Genomic DNA, 17817 nt, shown 5'->3' with positions numbered 1-17817 from the left:
GTGTCTTCCTTTCAGATGATATTTTTTCACTCATATCCACTCAAAATCTAAAGCTGGTCATGGTGTAATGTGTCTATCGACCAGCAGGTGGAGAAGTTATATGAACCGTTTGATCCTCAAGCCCCCACCCCTGTCCCTCCTCTGCCTCATGCTGCTCCCGATGTGAGAAGTTCCTGCATAAACTTCCACTCCACAGAGGGAGAACATATGTGGGAGATCTAACAGAGGCACACCACAAAGAACAGACAAAGAAACTTTTGAGCTGGACCTATTTCCTATTCTTGGATTGTTTTCTCAAATCAGGGTCTTCATGTGTATGGATCACTTTGTCAAAACATAGTGTGGATGTTTGATTGTGGAGTGTAAATGTAACTGCTGTAGACATGGATACATCATTTACTGTGAGACCTCTTGTCCTTGCCCTTCTGCTCTCCCTTCATCTGCACTTACACCTTTTTGTTTGGGCTGCTATGGACTCCTGCTATGATGAGGAGGGTGTGCCAAGCAGCTGTATGCCCAAGTTTGAGAATATTGCCTTCAGTCGCATGGTGGTGGCTTCCAATGTGTGTGGTTCTCCACCTGAGGACTACTGCATGCAGACAGGGTCAACTCGTTCATGCCACATCTGTGATGCCTCAGATCCATACCTAAGCCACAATACCAGCCTCCTGACAGACTTCCACCGGAATGAGGAGCCCACATGGTGGCAAAGTCAGTCCATGTACTTTCGTATCCAATATCCCAACTCCGTGAACCTCACCCTTCACCTCGGTAAGATCACACATCCTGAACACTTAATTTAAATATCTGTCTTTACGTTACTTTGGTCTAATAGCTATGTCTAGAGTTCACTTATAGTCTCTGTTATACTAATGTTGTGTATAAATATGTTTATAATACGGGACTGCATTTGTTGTTTTGATGATCTGAGCCTCTACAGACTGCAGATAGACTCCAGTCTGGTGTGAATCTCACAGAAATACAGTACATGTTAGGGTTTTTTTTTTTTTTGCACACTGAAATTTGATACCATCAGCTTTTTAGGTTTCTGGACACCCATATCTTCATGCATTATTCTGTGTATTGTGAGGCCTTTGATGGAGAAATCTTTAATCCAACACAGATGTGCTGCAGAACACATGATTTTTGTTAGGCCGCCTTGACTCTGAGGTTAACACTTTGGCCCAGACATAGCTTAGACTTCTGGTATTTCAGTGAGGACACTTTCACAAGAGCGTGTCTGAGAATTTGGTGGGATTTTACATGAAGATAACCAGTTGCATCTGACATGCATAAACAGGCACCAAGTAACGGTCTTCAGGCTCACAGTATCGTTAATTTAGCCCACATGCTGTCATGGAGTATGAACCCATTCAATTCTGGCTGCCACTCAACTTATTTTAAGAATATGATTTGGCCCAGAATCAAACTTTGATAGCACCACATCACAGAGCCTTCATAGATAGCATTAAAAACAAATCAGACTGTTATCTAACCTTTTTTTTTTTTAACTTGACATCCACACTTTCACATGGTGTCATTACAAATTAGCATTAATCTTCTGCTACAGGTTAAATTCACAGTTTTGCAGATATAGAACTGACTATGAATGAAACTGAAGCCATCATGTGTTTTTTAGAGAAACTGTAGGCAATAAGTAGCTTATAATAATAAGAATAACAAGAAGAGGGACACGGGAAGTTAGCGAGGCATTTACATGAATCATATTTGGAAGGCTATAGATATTTGTCAGGAAGGTAAATTAATTTGCATTACCTGGGACTTTTTCTGCAAATCAGACACACAAGTTAAATCATATTTTTTTTGTTTTGTTTTTGTTTTAAATTGCCTTCTTTGTGTCCTCTTTCCCCCTGAAAAAATGCCTCTGACGCACATTTTGTGCACTGTGAACACATTTGACATTTCTCACTCCAGCCATTAACATCATTATCCCATTACCATGCTGTGCAAAACTGCTGAAATAAGCAGCACAGCACATTTGGCACTATAACTGAATTAAAATGTGGCGATTACTGTTAAAACGCATTAATACAAATCTTTTTATGCAATTATTTTCCCCGTTCCATTTATTTTTTTGAGCTGGGCTTGTGTGCCTTTCTGCAATTAAAGGTCTCTTATCACCAAGATGGTTCATATATGTATTTGACATACCCGGGAAAAATATTTAGCTTATTTCTTATAACGTCGATTTTAACACTGATGTCATTTTAATTACTTTTTATGCAGAGCATTATATTAAGCACATTTGATTCAAAGTCTGAACAGAGAAATTTCCCGATCTCCCCTCTTTTGGCTTTATTCTGCCTGCAAAAAATACAGAAACAGTCCAAACACACAAAATTGTTTTTTCCCAAATGAAGAGAAGTCAGCAGTGTCTTCTTCCTATATTATGCCATAGGCAGGTTGTTAACAAGACAGCACACCCACAACAAATCAGCCTACACAGCTAACAATAGTTCTGAAAATGACAATGGTCCTGAATGCTAAAATGAGATCTGTCTGTATTCCAGTTAAGCTATACCTAGCAACTGAAACTCATACTTCACAAAGTCAACTTTAGGAAAAGTTGATACTTTTTAGATGCTAAAAGTAGGGAAAAAAACAATTGGTTTTTTTTCACGTCTTTGTTGATTTTTTTATTATGTGCTGATGTTGACAAAAGTGCTATTTTGGGGTTAAAAGCAGGTGTAAATGATTATTTTTGCAGTTCCACTCAGTTCACTCAAATTAAATGGGAACTATCTCACAAAAACACTCTAATTACATTGTTGCCAATTTCAGTAGAATGGCATTGCAAGAAATCTCCTCTGGGTTTTATTTTTATAAAACAAACTTCATTCAAAGAAGCAAATGGTGGAATTTATTCAAATGCCTCTTTTGTTCCAACAAAATGACAAGCAAGTGCTTTTTGCTTTTTTCTGTTATGTCCGACATTGGGTTTGTAGATTTTAATTTCTCTGTTTATTAATAACAATGCAAAAGATAAATAAGTCTCCAATAACACCAGAAAAAGTTGCCAGATTTGTCGCTAAGGGGGTCTGAAAACTCACTAAATATAGTGACAAAGTCGCTAAGTTGGCAACACTGCATGTACAGTGGCCCTGAGAGGCCAAACGGACTGCAACTTAAGAAAACACAAGCAATAAGAAAAACGCTGCTAAAGCACACAAAACATAACAGAAGTAAGAAAAACGACAACGGAAATAGGAAAAAACAAAAAGGAAATAGGAAAAACAGAAACTGATTTTCAAAAGCACAAGGGAAGTGTTTCTGGGGAGACAATAACCTGACGGACCAGTTGCAGGAACCAAAATATGCTAAGAATTGCACTGGGAGACACTTAAAAGAACTGGAGGTTCTATCGGTTTTGTGAGGAAAGAAAAGATGAAAGCGTATTAGCCTAACTTTTAGCCTAAAAATACGTCATCAGTATTATATGAATCATGATAAATCATGCCTACCATGTTTGGGGTTCCTGCAACTGGTCCGTCGGGTTATTGTCTCCCCAGAAACACTTCCCTTGTGTTTTTTCCTATTTCCGTTGTCGTTTTTCCCATTTCCGTTTTGTTTTGTGTGCTTTTGCAGCGTTTTTCTTATTGCTGGTGTTTTCTTAAGTTGCACTCCGTTTGGCCTCTCGTAGACATGCTCTGTTTTGTGTTAAACATGTAATTTGATTGTTGCAAATGTTAATAAATCAGTTTTCATGTTTGATTTAAATATTCTAAATATTCTTCTCAATAACCTTGAGAGACGTATTCCCAGAAATATGTTTACATAACAGAGTTAGTTCACTCTGACACAATACCTTATTAAAACATTCCCTATGCCCTCACCTTCTGGTTTGTGCCCTACTATTTTATAATGTATTGCTTTAATGTACAGCTACTGGAAGGCTATCTATATTATCAATAAACAAATAGAATAAATACAGAGGTCGAGCAGCAGATCAAATATTTTATAATGGAGATAGCTTGACTGCATTCTCAGTTTGGGGTTACAAGTTTATTGGAGAAGTGACTGCCAGTGTCCACTTGCCTGCCCTAGCCTGCCTGGGAGTGAGGGCTTTGATTCACTTGGTAAAAAGAGGAATGCATGGATTTTTTTCTGAACTTGAGTAAAATCTATCCAACTATATTCTCAGTGTGTATAGTCTGTAACATGTATCTATAGTATCTTTGTAGCAGGGGTTTATTTGGGCTGATAGCATTCAGGGAAGGCTTTTACTTGTTCACACATACATTTTCTTTATCCCCCAATCTTCCCCTACCTATGCAGTAGAGGGAAGATGAGTCCTCCCTGTCAGAAAGATGTGTTTCAAAGAAAAAAGAGACAAGGACAAAAATGATGAGAGAAGTTGAAAATGTCAGCGCACAGATGAGCGGTTACATCACGTGCTCCGAAAACAGGAAGTACCTCAATCAAATGGAGAGTATTGATTTCCAATAGCAAGCAGATGTCTGACTGTGCTTTGAGGCTTTGTTGTTTATATTTTCTGGCTAGTTCTTTTTCTGGAAAAAGGTGGCAGTGCTCCAGCTGCTGCAAAGGTATTTTCTTTGTTATTGGAGAGTTTGTTATTCTTCTAACTATTCCAGCACCTACAAGTCTGTCTCCCTGAGACTGAACTGACCTTTGCTCCCACTGCCCTATCTGCCAACTTTGTTTTCCTATACCCGGCGGCTTTGATGCTTCCATCCTGACACCGCATTCCTAAGTGAATGATGTCTAAGTTTTCACATCACACACTTTTATGTAACTGAATATCCCTAAATTTTGTATGCGTGGCATACTTTTGGTTCACATGAAAACTGTGTGATCCATCTGGGTAGTTGGCGGGGGGTTCTTTAGACATCACTGTTTCCCTTTGCCTCTCCAAACAAAACAAGCGCTCTCTGAAGGGAACGCAGGCAAATGCAGCGATGATAAACACAGCAGTGGGACGCAGGGACACACACTGCAGCCAGGTCAGAGCGGGTCTGTGGAAGAGTTAAGAGGAAAGGGGGAGTCGGGCTGCTTCAAGGGGAGTAAACAAAACATAATGAGGAAGAAGGGGTGGAAAAGAAAAAAAAATGCCAGGCAGTTTGCTGGTAAGGAATTGGGGTCAGGTTTTTTCCCACAAAGACTGGATGAGCCACACAAACAAACACACACACACACACACACACACACACACACACACACACACACACACACACACACACACACACACACACACACACACATTCTAACAGCACCCACTGATGTCTGCAGCTGGTTCTCATTCAGCGCAGTGAAAGAAAAGCAACATCCTGTTTCTGATGTAAAACAACGATAAAAGTCTGCCTCATTCGGCGGGACGCCTTCACAGCCTGAGCATCGGCTCACATAGGACACGTAATCCTGTCACAGAGTAAGAATTGGTCTCAAACTCTGAGATATAGCGTGATCAGAGGACAAATCCACTCCCATATTTGATTGTTGATTTCAAAAATCTCCGCTCGGAGATTAAACAGAATGTAAACAGTCTACAGTGCTTGTGTTGGGTTTAGTCTGGGCAGATGAGAGTAGCTGTGTCAAGTTGACATGGATGAGTCAGAACAAGTCAGACATTGAACTTCTCCAGCATACGACGCTTATTCTCAATAAACATTGCCAAAATATCAGCGGTGCGTTTGTGTATCTGGAGAAAACATTGAAAGCTTAGGCTGGATCTTTAATGCACATGATTCTAGATCTGCTCTGTAAAGTCAAAGAAAGCTGTTTTACCGGCCGTGCTCAGTGCTCAATAGCGTCCCTCTTGGTATTAAGTTACAAGTAGTACATATCTACAACACTACTTTCAGGGAGTATGATTTTTAATACACTTCTTTGACCACTTAATATTGTATAACTTTTAGAGTTTTTCGTGATAGTAAAATATAATTGTACATTATTCATAAAAAGGATTAGATGTTCATTTTACATTCCTGAAGTGTAAGAATGCTACTTATTTGGATGCATTTCACCATTGTACACAGTGTACAGGTATTCTTTTGTTATATGTTACTTTGCTAAATTAAGTTCAACAACTAAAAAATCCCTTTGCTGTGCCCACATAAACTAATGAATATTTTAATGCACTCCTGAGTGAATATGGATCATGAATCATTAAACATTAGGCATAAAAACATACATATATCATTTGCAATTAGTCTACATTTCATCACAGGGGATATCCAACAATTGCTTCATATTGTGCATCTTTTATGTCTCTTGCCTGAGTCCCAGCAGGGCTGAGCTCACCTCACGCAGTGAGTAAATGAAAGCTAAATGATCTTAGAGATCCCAAAGGAATGATACCATTAGAGATTTCTGCAGAGACAAGAGACAAAGATGCCTAGCTCTGACTTGGCAGAAAAATAGCAACAGATGTCATTACGGCTGTACCAGCGGATAGCACCCCTCCACGAATGTGCAGAGCGATTGAGACTTAGTATCTAATGATGTAGAAAAAATACCCCAGAGTGCACTGAAGAAGACTGTTAAGAGAGTTTCTACATGCTTCTTCTCATTCTGGTCTCAATATGACTTCATTTTGTGTCTACCCAGTTAATCCCCCACGATATGGCTCCAAGGTTATTGTTTGAACTGTCAACAATGAGTAAACAGTGGGGGTAATAACACCCCTCAATCAAAAAGAAGCATTGATTCAGGAAGAAGATGTCAGCTTTCTATATTAGGACAAGAGCTATAGCATTAATCACTGACCTCCCTACTGCAGTTGTCTAAACAGGAAGTGCTGTAAAGAAAAATATCCCCTCCTGACTCTGGCATGCAAACCGGTGGGCAACTGTTAGTGGCATCCTTTTATAACCTCTTCCTCTCATACCATCTCAAATGTATCTAGGTCAGCGGTACCCAGCCCCCGGGCCATGGACCGGTACCAGTCTGTGAGTTGTTTGGTACCGAGGTGCGAGAGTTGAGGCTCGGGTGTAAAATTTATGGCTTTCAGGGTTTTTATCGTTAACTCAGTTTCCCTTGGTCTTCTCCCGTGTTGTAGTTGTGTGTCTTATTTTGAAAGAAATATTTATATGTTACCATAGCAACCAGAGAGCATTAAAGGGCCTTTTCGGGAGTAAAGTTACACAATTAGACAGTGAATTCATGTTTATTATTATTTTTGTTTTTGTCTGGGTTGAATCATTTTATTTTGTTGTATTTTTCTGCGACACCTTAAAGGCCTGTCCGTGAAAATATTGTCTGACATTAAACCGGGCTGTGGTGCAAAAAAGGTTGGGGACCGCTGATCTAGTTGATGTATTTTGAACCAACACTTTGTATTTCTTCATTTACGATGCAACAAATACAGCACAAGACGAGCAGATTTGCTAAATCCTCAACAGCAAGTCAAATGAAAAATCTGGTTGCATCTCCTCAATTGTGTTCGAGCTATTAGTTGCAGTGATTGCTTTTTTCTTTTTCACAAATTAAATCTGAAATTGTCTGTACTCATTTAGACCTTTTAATTCATATTTTATTTGTTTTTCACAGGGAAATCCTTTGAGATAACCTACATACGACTGAAATTCTACACCAGTCGACCAGAGAGCTTTGCCATCTACAAGCGTACAGAAAACGATGGGCCCTGGTTACCTTACCAGTATTACAGCGCTTCTTGTCGAAAGACCTACGAGAGAGACGCTAAAGGTTACATTCGCCCAGGGGATGATGAAAGGACTGCTTTATGTACAGACGAGTTCAGCGATATCTCGCCCCTCACTGGAGGAAACGTGGCTTTCTCCACACTGGAAGGTCGGCCCAGTGCCTACAACTTTGACCAAAGCTTGGTGTTGCAGGTGAGGATGCATTTTGTTGGGTGACATGTATACATGTATTCATGACTGATAGTGTTTCATTGTGTGTTCTCCAGATATGCTGTTATTGCATTGGCAGTGTGTTTCGGATGATTGTTATGCTAAAATGTCACTTTTGCCAATCAGATAGCATTCCATGCTGGATCAATATCTATACTTCTCTGTGTAAATAAGTTAATCAATTTTGACGTGATATCCAACACCAGTTGCTCAACTGTAGACCCAAACCATGACAGAGCCTCAGTGCTTTTAAGGAGGCTGTAGACACTCACTTATGCCTCTCCTCTGTATGTATTTATGGCTATTTGAATCACAATTTAAAAACTGGAATCTATCGCTCCATCAGACCCATTGCCACTGATTTTCAAAGCTGTTTTCTTTACTTAATATAATCATAAACTGTAGAAAAGTGAAAGAAAAAAACTTAAAAAAAAATAAAAATCCAAAATGCGTTCAAAAATACATATTTATCATAAATAGCAAATATTCATGTAGCTATAACATGAAAAAAAATATTTGATACATTACATTGATGATAATCCACAATGGGTGCTAGCTTCGGCTCATATTAATTTTCTTAGAGGAAATGAATATATCTAAATGTGAGAATAAGCAGTAGCAGCAGGCTTCTCTGGATGTAACAGCTGCTCGCGTGATAACAGTGTTAACAGCACCGCATAACTTGACGTAAAGTTTATAAGTGCATGTAATGTTCTTGCCCCCCCTTCGAGCACTGATTTTATCAAAGCCTCTCGACTGCACACACTTTCACACAAACAAACATCCCGTAGCCATGCATGTATATGCATGCCTTCGAGCATGTTATGTTTAGCTCTGATTAACATTGATGAAGCCTTGAGAGGGTTGTGCTGAATTAATGGAAGTCTCTTGTGGGCGAGTCTGGGAGGGGTGGGCACGGTGAACCGTATCTAAAAATGAGAAAATAAAGTACTTTATGCAGCCACTCCTTTTTCTTTGATGGTGCTATGAGTATGCATTCATACATGCATCTGTTCACAAGTTTCCTATATTGCAACTTAAGTTGGAAAACATTGGGTGAATTCCTTTATTATTAAGTATCGACCACCAGAAAGCCTTGATAATTACTGTATGTTCTAAATAGACAAAAGTAATCATGTCAAAATAAATTAAGCTGTCTAATTAGGACATAGAGATCCTACAAGACTGAAGGAACCATATGCTTCATACATTACTAATACTATTTATGAACATATGAAAGAAACATATGTGTGTGTGTGGTTGAAAATAGTGGAAAGAAAGTATGCAGTGGGCAAGCAGTGGATCCTATAAATTAACCAAAGAAATTTCAAGCAAAACATTTCCGGGGACTCATATGCAGCTGTTTTTTGTTTTTTCTAAAGCCACTGCCAACTTACAAACACACACTGATACACACTGGATTTTGGCACTGGTGACGTGCATGTTACAAATATGAAAGACCCTGTGGCGTCAAATTTAACATACTGGGTTAGTGTCGTTATTTAATTTGCAGGGATAATGTTGTTAAATGGAGCATTTCACCACAAACCACAATCTTGTCCTAATTGTAACCAAGTAGGTCTCCTTTTTGTTTTTGTTTTGTGCTTAATAAGACCAGTGAGTGAAAACCAAAGCAAAAAGCAAGTGAAACGGAAAGGGGAAAGCACAATGCTCCCAAACTGGACACAAATCAATGGCTCTTGGCTGACTAACTGGTGACTTATTTCACCAACAGCCCTCCAGCTACCAAATGTGGACCTTGTTCCCTTTTTAGAAGAGGACCGTTACCTCTCCGAGTCTAATATTGCCATTGCCAGTGTTTTCTGACAGGCAGTAATTTACGTCCTGGCATCCTGGGATGACAAAACATTGAATTTGTAAGTTATTTCTGTAATTCTGAGAGAGTTATTATTACTGTTATTATTATTATTTTTATTTTTAGCTGGACCTTAAATACTCAAAGCCATAAAGTCACTTGAAATGACATAAATCATATATACATGCAAAGTAATGTGAGCTTTGAGCTGTAAGTTATACAACTTTTATATTTCAAATTTAATGCAAAAGCACACGTAAAGACAAATGTATATTTATATTCATAACTTTGTAGACAGAGCTGGGTGCTATACCAGTAAAAATGTCCTGCATATTGATTTATCAACGACCACTGGGAGCAATGATGAGTGCAGGGAGAATGGACCTCTATTAAATGCGATCCCTCTTACTTGCGGCTTTAATCAAAAGTGCAGGTAACATAACAGTTAACAGCTGGGAGATGCTCCATCGCAACATTCAAGAACAGTAAAGAGAAATGGAGGATGAAAAGACAGACCCGAGAATGCACTAAAATAACTACTAACCAAGAGAGGAATCGTGTCTGCTGTGTAGAAAGCTTCAGTTTTATAAGACGGAAGTCATTCTGCTGTAATTTCTTGTTCCACTGCTTCGATGCTCCTGACTTTCACTGTGGGTGGGGCTCGTTCACCTTCCTCCACAAATACACAGCGATGGAGAACGAGAGGCCTCGTGTGCAGATGGATCATGTACACTTGTTGTCGCGCACACACTGGTGTAAAACACAAAAGCAACCTGAGAATATGTGGATTGTCATTTCCAGTTCATAGTTTTTCACAACACTGGCACCTTCTCCGTCCCTTCCTTAACTTGGGTTATTATACACATTAAGAATTTCAGCTTCAAACTAACGCTCTTTACAGACTGGCTACCTGTCCGGCTGTCCCCCACCTCTTAAACTATTGCAGCAAGGGTAGGCTTCAGGCCTCTGCAACCTTTAAATCAATTCAGTTGTGAGTTACAGATACTCACATGACACACATAAGGCAAGAACCACATCCTTCTGCCATGGAAACAAACTGTGGTGCCACGTGGGCCAATAAATCCACAGTACCCAATACTAGAGTACATTGGCTAGTTGTACATTGGCTATTTGGCATTTACAACTGGTTCCAGTGGACAAATTCTACTGAGCAATGCTAAAATTAACCTTTTCCTTTAATTATATCAACTAGGATTTGCATTTAATATTCATTTGCATATAGTAGATGAAAATTACATTGTATGTTTTAATCAAGCTTATCAAAATTTTACTTAGCCCCACAATAATTCAGAGGCCATTATTTTCTATTTCTATTGGCCTTACAAGTAAGCAGGAAACATAAATCAGTAGTATTTAGAAGTATTTAGATAGTCTCATACAACCCTTTTAATCAGAAGGAACTGTACTTTCCCTTCTTTACTCAAAGATTCACAACATTAACAGAATAAAAGCAAGTCTTTATTTTACTGACTTAAGAAGGAACAGTTCTAAAAGATAAACAGTCACACTTTTCTTCACAGTAGTCTTAATGAATAGTTCTCCAGGCTTCTTGAAGGATGTTCAAAGTTCTTCTTTGAATGCAAGCATCGTGTTGAAGCACTTTACACCATTACATTAAATAACTGCAAACTGCAATGTGTGTTGGAAGGAAATTCACTACTGTGGCAACACCACCGACTTATATAAAGACATAAAGGACCACTAAAAAGAGAACAAGCACTGAAAGAATTGAAGAGAGGAGGAAGTAAATCCCTCAGACGGACCCAGAGCCTGCTGTCACAGTCTTTCAGAGAGGCAAAGAATAACCAGGTAGCCTATATATTGGTGAAAGTAAAGCTTCAATCATGACTGATGTTGGAGCTTCAGCATTAGTTAATGTTAAAGTGTTATTGGTCGTCATACTTGCTACATTAGCAGACCAATTATCTTTAGACTATATTCAGACATTCAGATAATATATTCTGCCCACTGAAATGTGGTACAATTCATACATTATTTTATTGGAAATTAAACATGAGCTATGAAAAATGTTTGAATATAATAACCTTTTTGTGTTGACTGTCAGGTCTGTTTCATTATTACATACACAGCCCATTTAAACAACTGAAGTTGGTCCAAAGTGCTTTAGCGACAGACACATTTACATTCCACATCTCCAAAAAAAACCCAGTTTCAAATACAGAAAAGGCTGAAAGGCTTGTTTTATGGTGTTAACTGATTCCTATGGAAAGTAAAAATCACAGTGATTCAGTGGTCAATAAACTGTGATTAGAATTCAGAAAATTGATAATGATTCATCTCAGAAATCATGACACTTCCCTCTGCTACATAAATTGACTTTATAAGTTAAAACTATTAGTATTTGTATTGGTAATACTGGCCTTCAATACTTGGTATTCAATCAATACAAAAATTTGCAGTATCGCATATCATTAACAGGTTCATCCTTTGAGTTAGGACCTTTTACTTAATACTTGAATGATTCACTGGTCAGTGTAAAAGGGCTTTAAAAAAGGACACAATATCCGAAGAAAAACTTTGTAAGACCTTGAAAAAGGGGAACGTCTACTCATTTAAAACATTACAACAAAAGTCCGGCTCCTTGAGATCAGTCCGCAGTCAGATTTCCTCCTGTCCTGTGCAACGTCTTCCAGAAAATAATAATAACACATTCTTATATGTGACCTTCCTCCTAAAATTTAGTGTGAAAATACACCTGACAGAGCCAAACTAGCACTTCTGTAAAGTAAGCCATCCTCCTCCGCATCATTAAATAAGAAGAGTTAGTGTGGATATCTGGGGGATATGCAATTTAACCTTGCCTAACCTACCCTAAACATGAGAACGGTGGGGGGCGATTTGTGTTGCTCGTCCTGCCAAAATGTTCTGTTATACAGTATACAACCATTACAAATGACATTTAAGGTGATTTATTCGTAACATGACTAAATCCAGGTCTTTTTTCTTTCTGTTGAAGTTCATGGTTTTCTGCAGGCTTTCATCCCCCCCACGCTTGCTCGTTTCAGGAACATTTGATTTGAATATTTGAATATATACAAATTGGATTTTAAAATAAAAAAACAAAACGGCCTCAGTGAAAAATACGCAGATCTTTGTGAAATCGTTCACATAGTCATTTGTTGGTGTTACAAACTTTTTGTTAAAACCTGCCTATTTGTAAAACTGTTTGACCACACCTCAGATCCAATTATGGTGCCCACCTCTTTCCACAACAGCACACACATGCTTCCTCTGCCACGCGCTGTCTCCATAAAAGAAAAAAAAATCCAGTCCTCAACTAAGACTCTTTAAATGGGTGATGTTTGTTCCACCTCCTGCAGAGCAGAAAGAGGCTGCTTTCTTCAAGAGTGATCACATTTTAAACTGGGAAAAGACGGAGGGTAGAAGGCAGCGACTGAAGCCACATCATCTCTCAAGCACGAGCTAAGCCGCGCTGAGAAGGATAAGGACATTCTCGCCACATCTCTGCTATGTAAGGTTCCCTTGCATCTAGCTGCAGTGAAAATAGAAATGAAATGCACTATTGGATTAGCTTTAGTGTTGTTAGAGGTTCGGCACATTGTGTGGCAGGCAACTGTCAGTAAGATGACAAACAGCTGCATGAAAGAGGAAAAGGACGACAGAACTGGATTGGACTCCAAAAGACTCCACTCCATCTGTCCCGCTAGGACAACAATGGAAGGAGAGTGAATGAAAAAATAAATATGTCTGTGGCTTAGCAATAGCCTCTTAACCCACTGTCAAAAAAAGACCACTCTGGATATTTCTACAAGCACAAGAATCTTCTCTCCACACTCCCATTATTCTCCCGCTTCATTGTTGCATCTCTCGCTCTCTCTTTCCACTCTGGTGTGTATTGCTTTGTTTCACCTCTTATGGCGGTGGAGCCACCATTTATTTATATATATATATTTATTTATTTGCATAAGAGAAGTTCAATGCTTGCTAGAAAACACAGCTGCACCCCACTTTTCTAGTTTAGAAATTATTAAACTGTCTTTTTCTGATTAATCCCTTCACACTAGCCATTCACCGCTGTGCTGCTATTTTGGCCTCTGTATCTGTCTCTTATAAAACTCTGACTACGGCAGCTGGGACAATAGCAGGCTAAACTCTAGGCTCGAAGGACAGGCTGCTTTCAAGAGGTATTGTGAAAAGAGCATTACTTTTTCAGTTCACTTTTTCAGCTTCATGAATTAACACAGAAAGAAATGCCTTTCTCGCCATGAAAGGATTATGTGGGATTAAGTAATTAAGGAACTAAGGATTATATAAGGGACGAATGGGAAGCAGGTAGTCCAAGAGTTATAACTAGTGTGAAAGAAAGACAGGCTATTGCGGACACTTTAATCTTTTATGACCACTAGAGTTCAGTTAGAAGTTGTGTGAGGGAAAGTTAAAAGCATAAAAAAAGGAAAAATAGAAATCATTAGCAAAGCTAATGAATCCTTCACCAACCTCATAATGTCTGCATGTTGTTGGGTCCATCGTATGTTTCATCTTGAAGAATTTCAACAATTAACCAAAAAGGTGTCTTTATACTTTATACCAGGGGTGGCCAACCGGCAGCTCTCGAGCCGCGTGCGGCTCTTTGCCTGGTTTCATGCGGCTCTTACGTTCATATCAAAGTTTGTGTTTGTGTTTTGTGTTTTTTTTTTTGTGTTGTTGTTTTAAAATGTGCACGTTTGCATCACTTGAGTTCAATACGGTATTTTCATCAAATGCGCATGTGTGTGAGATGAAAATACCGCAAAGTTTCCCAGTAGGAGCAAGTTGGCCCTTAAAATGGCAGGAAAAAATGCACAGCAAAAAGACAATATGAAGATGAACACAGGACGTTTTTAACAGAGAGTTTCTATTTTTTTGTTGAACGCAATGGCAAGCCATTCTGCCTTATATATCAGACGTCATTAGCGCATTTCAAAGCTTCAAATCTTCAGCGCCACTTCAGCTCACTCCATGCTAACATCGACCAGGAATTTCCAAAAGGGACTGAACTTCGCAAGCACGAGTTGGCCACTTTGAAAAGTCATGCAGAAAAGCAGATACAATTTTTCCAAAAATATACCAAGCGGTCAGAGACCATAACGCTCGCATCCTATCAGCTGGCTTGGAACTTTGCACGGGCTAAAAAGCCATACAGTGAAGGGGAGTTCGTTAAAAAATGCCTCAGTGACGTTGTTGAAATCTTGTCTCCTGAAAACGACAAATTAAAACGCATGGTATCAGATGTCCAACTGTCCCGCCACACTGTTGAACACAGAATATCGGACATTAACACGGCTATTGAATCACAGTTACACTCTGACCTTCAAGCATGTGAGTATTTTGGTGTGGCATTGGATGAGAGTTGTGTTATACAAGACAAGCCTCAGTTGGCAATATTTGCACGGTCTGTGTCAAACGATTGTGTGATCAAGGAAAAACTCCTGGATATTGAACCCGTGGCATAGATGTGAAAGAAACCGCGATGGCTGCATTTGAAAAAGCAAATCTGCCCATAACGAAATTAAATGCAATAGCCATGGATGGAGCACCAGCCATGATGGGATCTGTGAACGGGCTTGTGGGCTGTGCAAAGCTGACCAAACTATTCCTGACTTTTGGAATTTCCACTGCATCATCCACATGGAGCAACTCGTGTCTAAATCATTGAATTTAGGTAACGTCATGAAGCCTGTGATGGAAATCGTCAACTATATCCGCACACATGCGCTTAACCACAGGCAATTCAAGAATCTCATCGCTGAGCTGGACCAAGGGCTTCCAGGTGACCTGCCGCTGCACTGCACTGTGAGGTGGCTGTCAAAAGGCCAGGTACTCTCTCGCTTCTTTGAGCTTTTGGATGCCGTGAAACTGTTTATGGAAGAGAAGGACAAGGACTATCCCGAGCTCTCGGACCTCAAGTGGATTATGGATCTGGCCTTTTTGGTCGACATGCTGTGTCACTTGGACAGACTGAACCTGACCCTGCAGGGTAAGTTAAAAATGCTGCCTGACCTGGTGCAAAGTGTGTTTTTTGTGTTTGTCAACAAACTGAAGCTGTTCAAGACACATATTCAAAAGGGAGATTTAACGCATTTTTCCACTCTGCTAAAAGCCAGCGGGCAAGTCGCCAGCGCTGCCCTGAGTAAGCAAAGAGCCAGATATGCAACGCTGATTGAAAACTTGCACGAACGCTTTGTGACCCGGTTCCATGATCTACAATTGAAAAGGCCACAGATTACGTTCCTCGTCGACCCATTTAATGCAGAGACCAGCTGTTTGAAAGTTCCGCTAGTCACAGATGAAGCTGCGGCTGAGTTGGAGATGATTCTCCAAGCATGACATCCCGGTGCATTTCAGACCCAGCAACACGCTCAGACAAAAACTGGTTCACCCGAAAGACAAAACTCCAAAACACAGACTTAACAATGTGGTGTATGCTGTACAGTGCAGCGAGGAATGCCCAGAGCTCTACATCGGAGAGACCAAACAGCCACTTCACAAGCGCATGGCACAACATAGAAGAGCCACCTCCACAGGACAAGACTCAGCTGTCCATCTGCATCTTAAGGATAAAGGACACTCTTTCGAGGATGCCAATGTTCACATTTTGGACAGAGAGGACAGATGGTTTGAAAGAGGAGTGAAAGAAGCCATCTATGTCCACTGTGAGCGACCATCTTTGAACAGAGGCGGTGGTTTACGACACCAACTCTCTGCCATCTATAATCCAGATGCCTTAACGCCCACTCACATCCTTGGCCATCTGATCTCAGGAATTCGCATGATTACGTGGGGCCAGGTTTCACAATGAGCTCACCCGAAACCCTGGCTGATTGGGACCCACACCCAGTTTCACACCTTGGCTCAGGCGATTAGAGGATCATCAGGGGGTCCTTTTGTCCCTCTGCGGGGGGATACTCCCACTAGGTTTAAATCTGGGACTTCCCACCATTTGACCTTAGAACTGAAGAAGCTTCTCGGATGAGAGGTGAAACGTCTTCAAGCAACTTAAAGAAGTCCAGACGCTTTTCTTTGCAAGCTCCTTTGACTACGATGACATGGATGACTGAGAACCTTCACAGGCATATAGATGTGTAGACTTCAGGAAATTGGACATTTTATTAGGCACACCTTGTTAGTTTCAGGTTGTTGCTTTGTGACATGGTGCATTATCCTGTTGGAAACAGCCATCAGAAGATCGGTACACTGTGTTCATAAAAGGATGGACACAGTAACAATACTCATGCATGTGGCATTTAATGATGCTCAGTTTGCACTAAAGGGCAAACAACCCCGCCATGTTCAAAGTCACTCAAATCACATTTCTTCCATATTCTCATGCTCGTTTGAAGATCAGCAGGACATCTTGACATCATGTCCGTATGGCTAAATATGCTGAGCTGCCAGCATCTGATTGGCTGATCAGATTTGTGTTGTGCAGGGAAACAGGTAGCCTATGAGTATACAGTATATAATGTCTATTGATTGAACTGGTTTTCTTTTCATTCACACACAAACTCTTGTATCTGTCTGTCTTGCAAAGTTTGACTCACAGGTGTGTCCACAGTTACAGCTTGTCTCAGAGGAACAGCATCAGTAAAAAGCAACTTTTGATTCTGGTGTCTCTTCCTCAGTCAACATCTATGTGATAATTCCCAGAGTGCTGTATATGTGGAACCACTGTGACCAGCTGAATAGAAAAATCAATCAATTATTGCATTAGTGTGTAAAAAGGCTTAACAGGATTCCATCCGTAAAAAGAAAAACAAGTTAGGTTTGTAAGGGTATGTCAGTCAGCACCGGCTTATACTGTATACTAGTTTATTGTATTCAACAGTTTTCCGTTTTTCTCATGTAGCCTGTAATGTTGTCTACTGTATCTCAGAGCATTAAATCTTAACTAGGGAAGTATGCAAAATATGATCCACTTTATTTAATGATTAATTTTATGTGTACAAACTAATTTGGGCCAAATCTCCCAGTAAGATTCCACACAATCAATGCAGTCAGGCAGCTCCCATTTAAAATGATTGATTCATATCAGCAGCAGAAAACATTTAGAGTTCTGCATCTAGGCTCCAAGCTCACAAATATACTACACAGAAAACCTGGGGAGTGATA

At 39.9% G+C, this 17817-nt stretch overlaps 1 protein-coding gene across 1 annotated transcript in view; it reads left to right on the top strand.

Annotated features, from left to right (window-relative positions):
* Positions 1 to 470: 470 nt before the first annotated feature.
* Positions 471 to 17817, top strand: part of LOC146629224 (laminin subunit gamma-1-like) — an 83911-nt gene continuing 66564 nt past the window's right edge. Inside the window, exons 1-2 of the mRNA XM_085357121.1 lie at positions 471 to 771; positions 7528 to 7832. Coding sequence (XP_085213247.1) covers positions 471 to 771; positions 7528 to 7832 — 606 coding nt within the window. The remainder of the gene's footprint in view (positions 772 to 7527; positions 7833 to 17817) is intronic.

This window comes from Diplotaxodon limnothrissa, linkage group LG7 (assembly GCF_057381915.1).
Source record: "Diplotaxodon limnothrissa isolate DT_005_m linkage group LG7, D_limnothrissa_male_GT1.1, whole genome shotgun sequence".
Classification (NCBI taxonomy): Eukaryota; Metazoa; Chordata; class Actinopteri; order Cichliformes; family Cichlidae; genus Diplotaxodon; species Diplotaxodon limnothrissa.
This window is presented reverse-complemented; position numbering and strand designations above follow the sequence as displayed.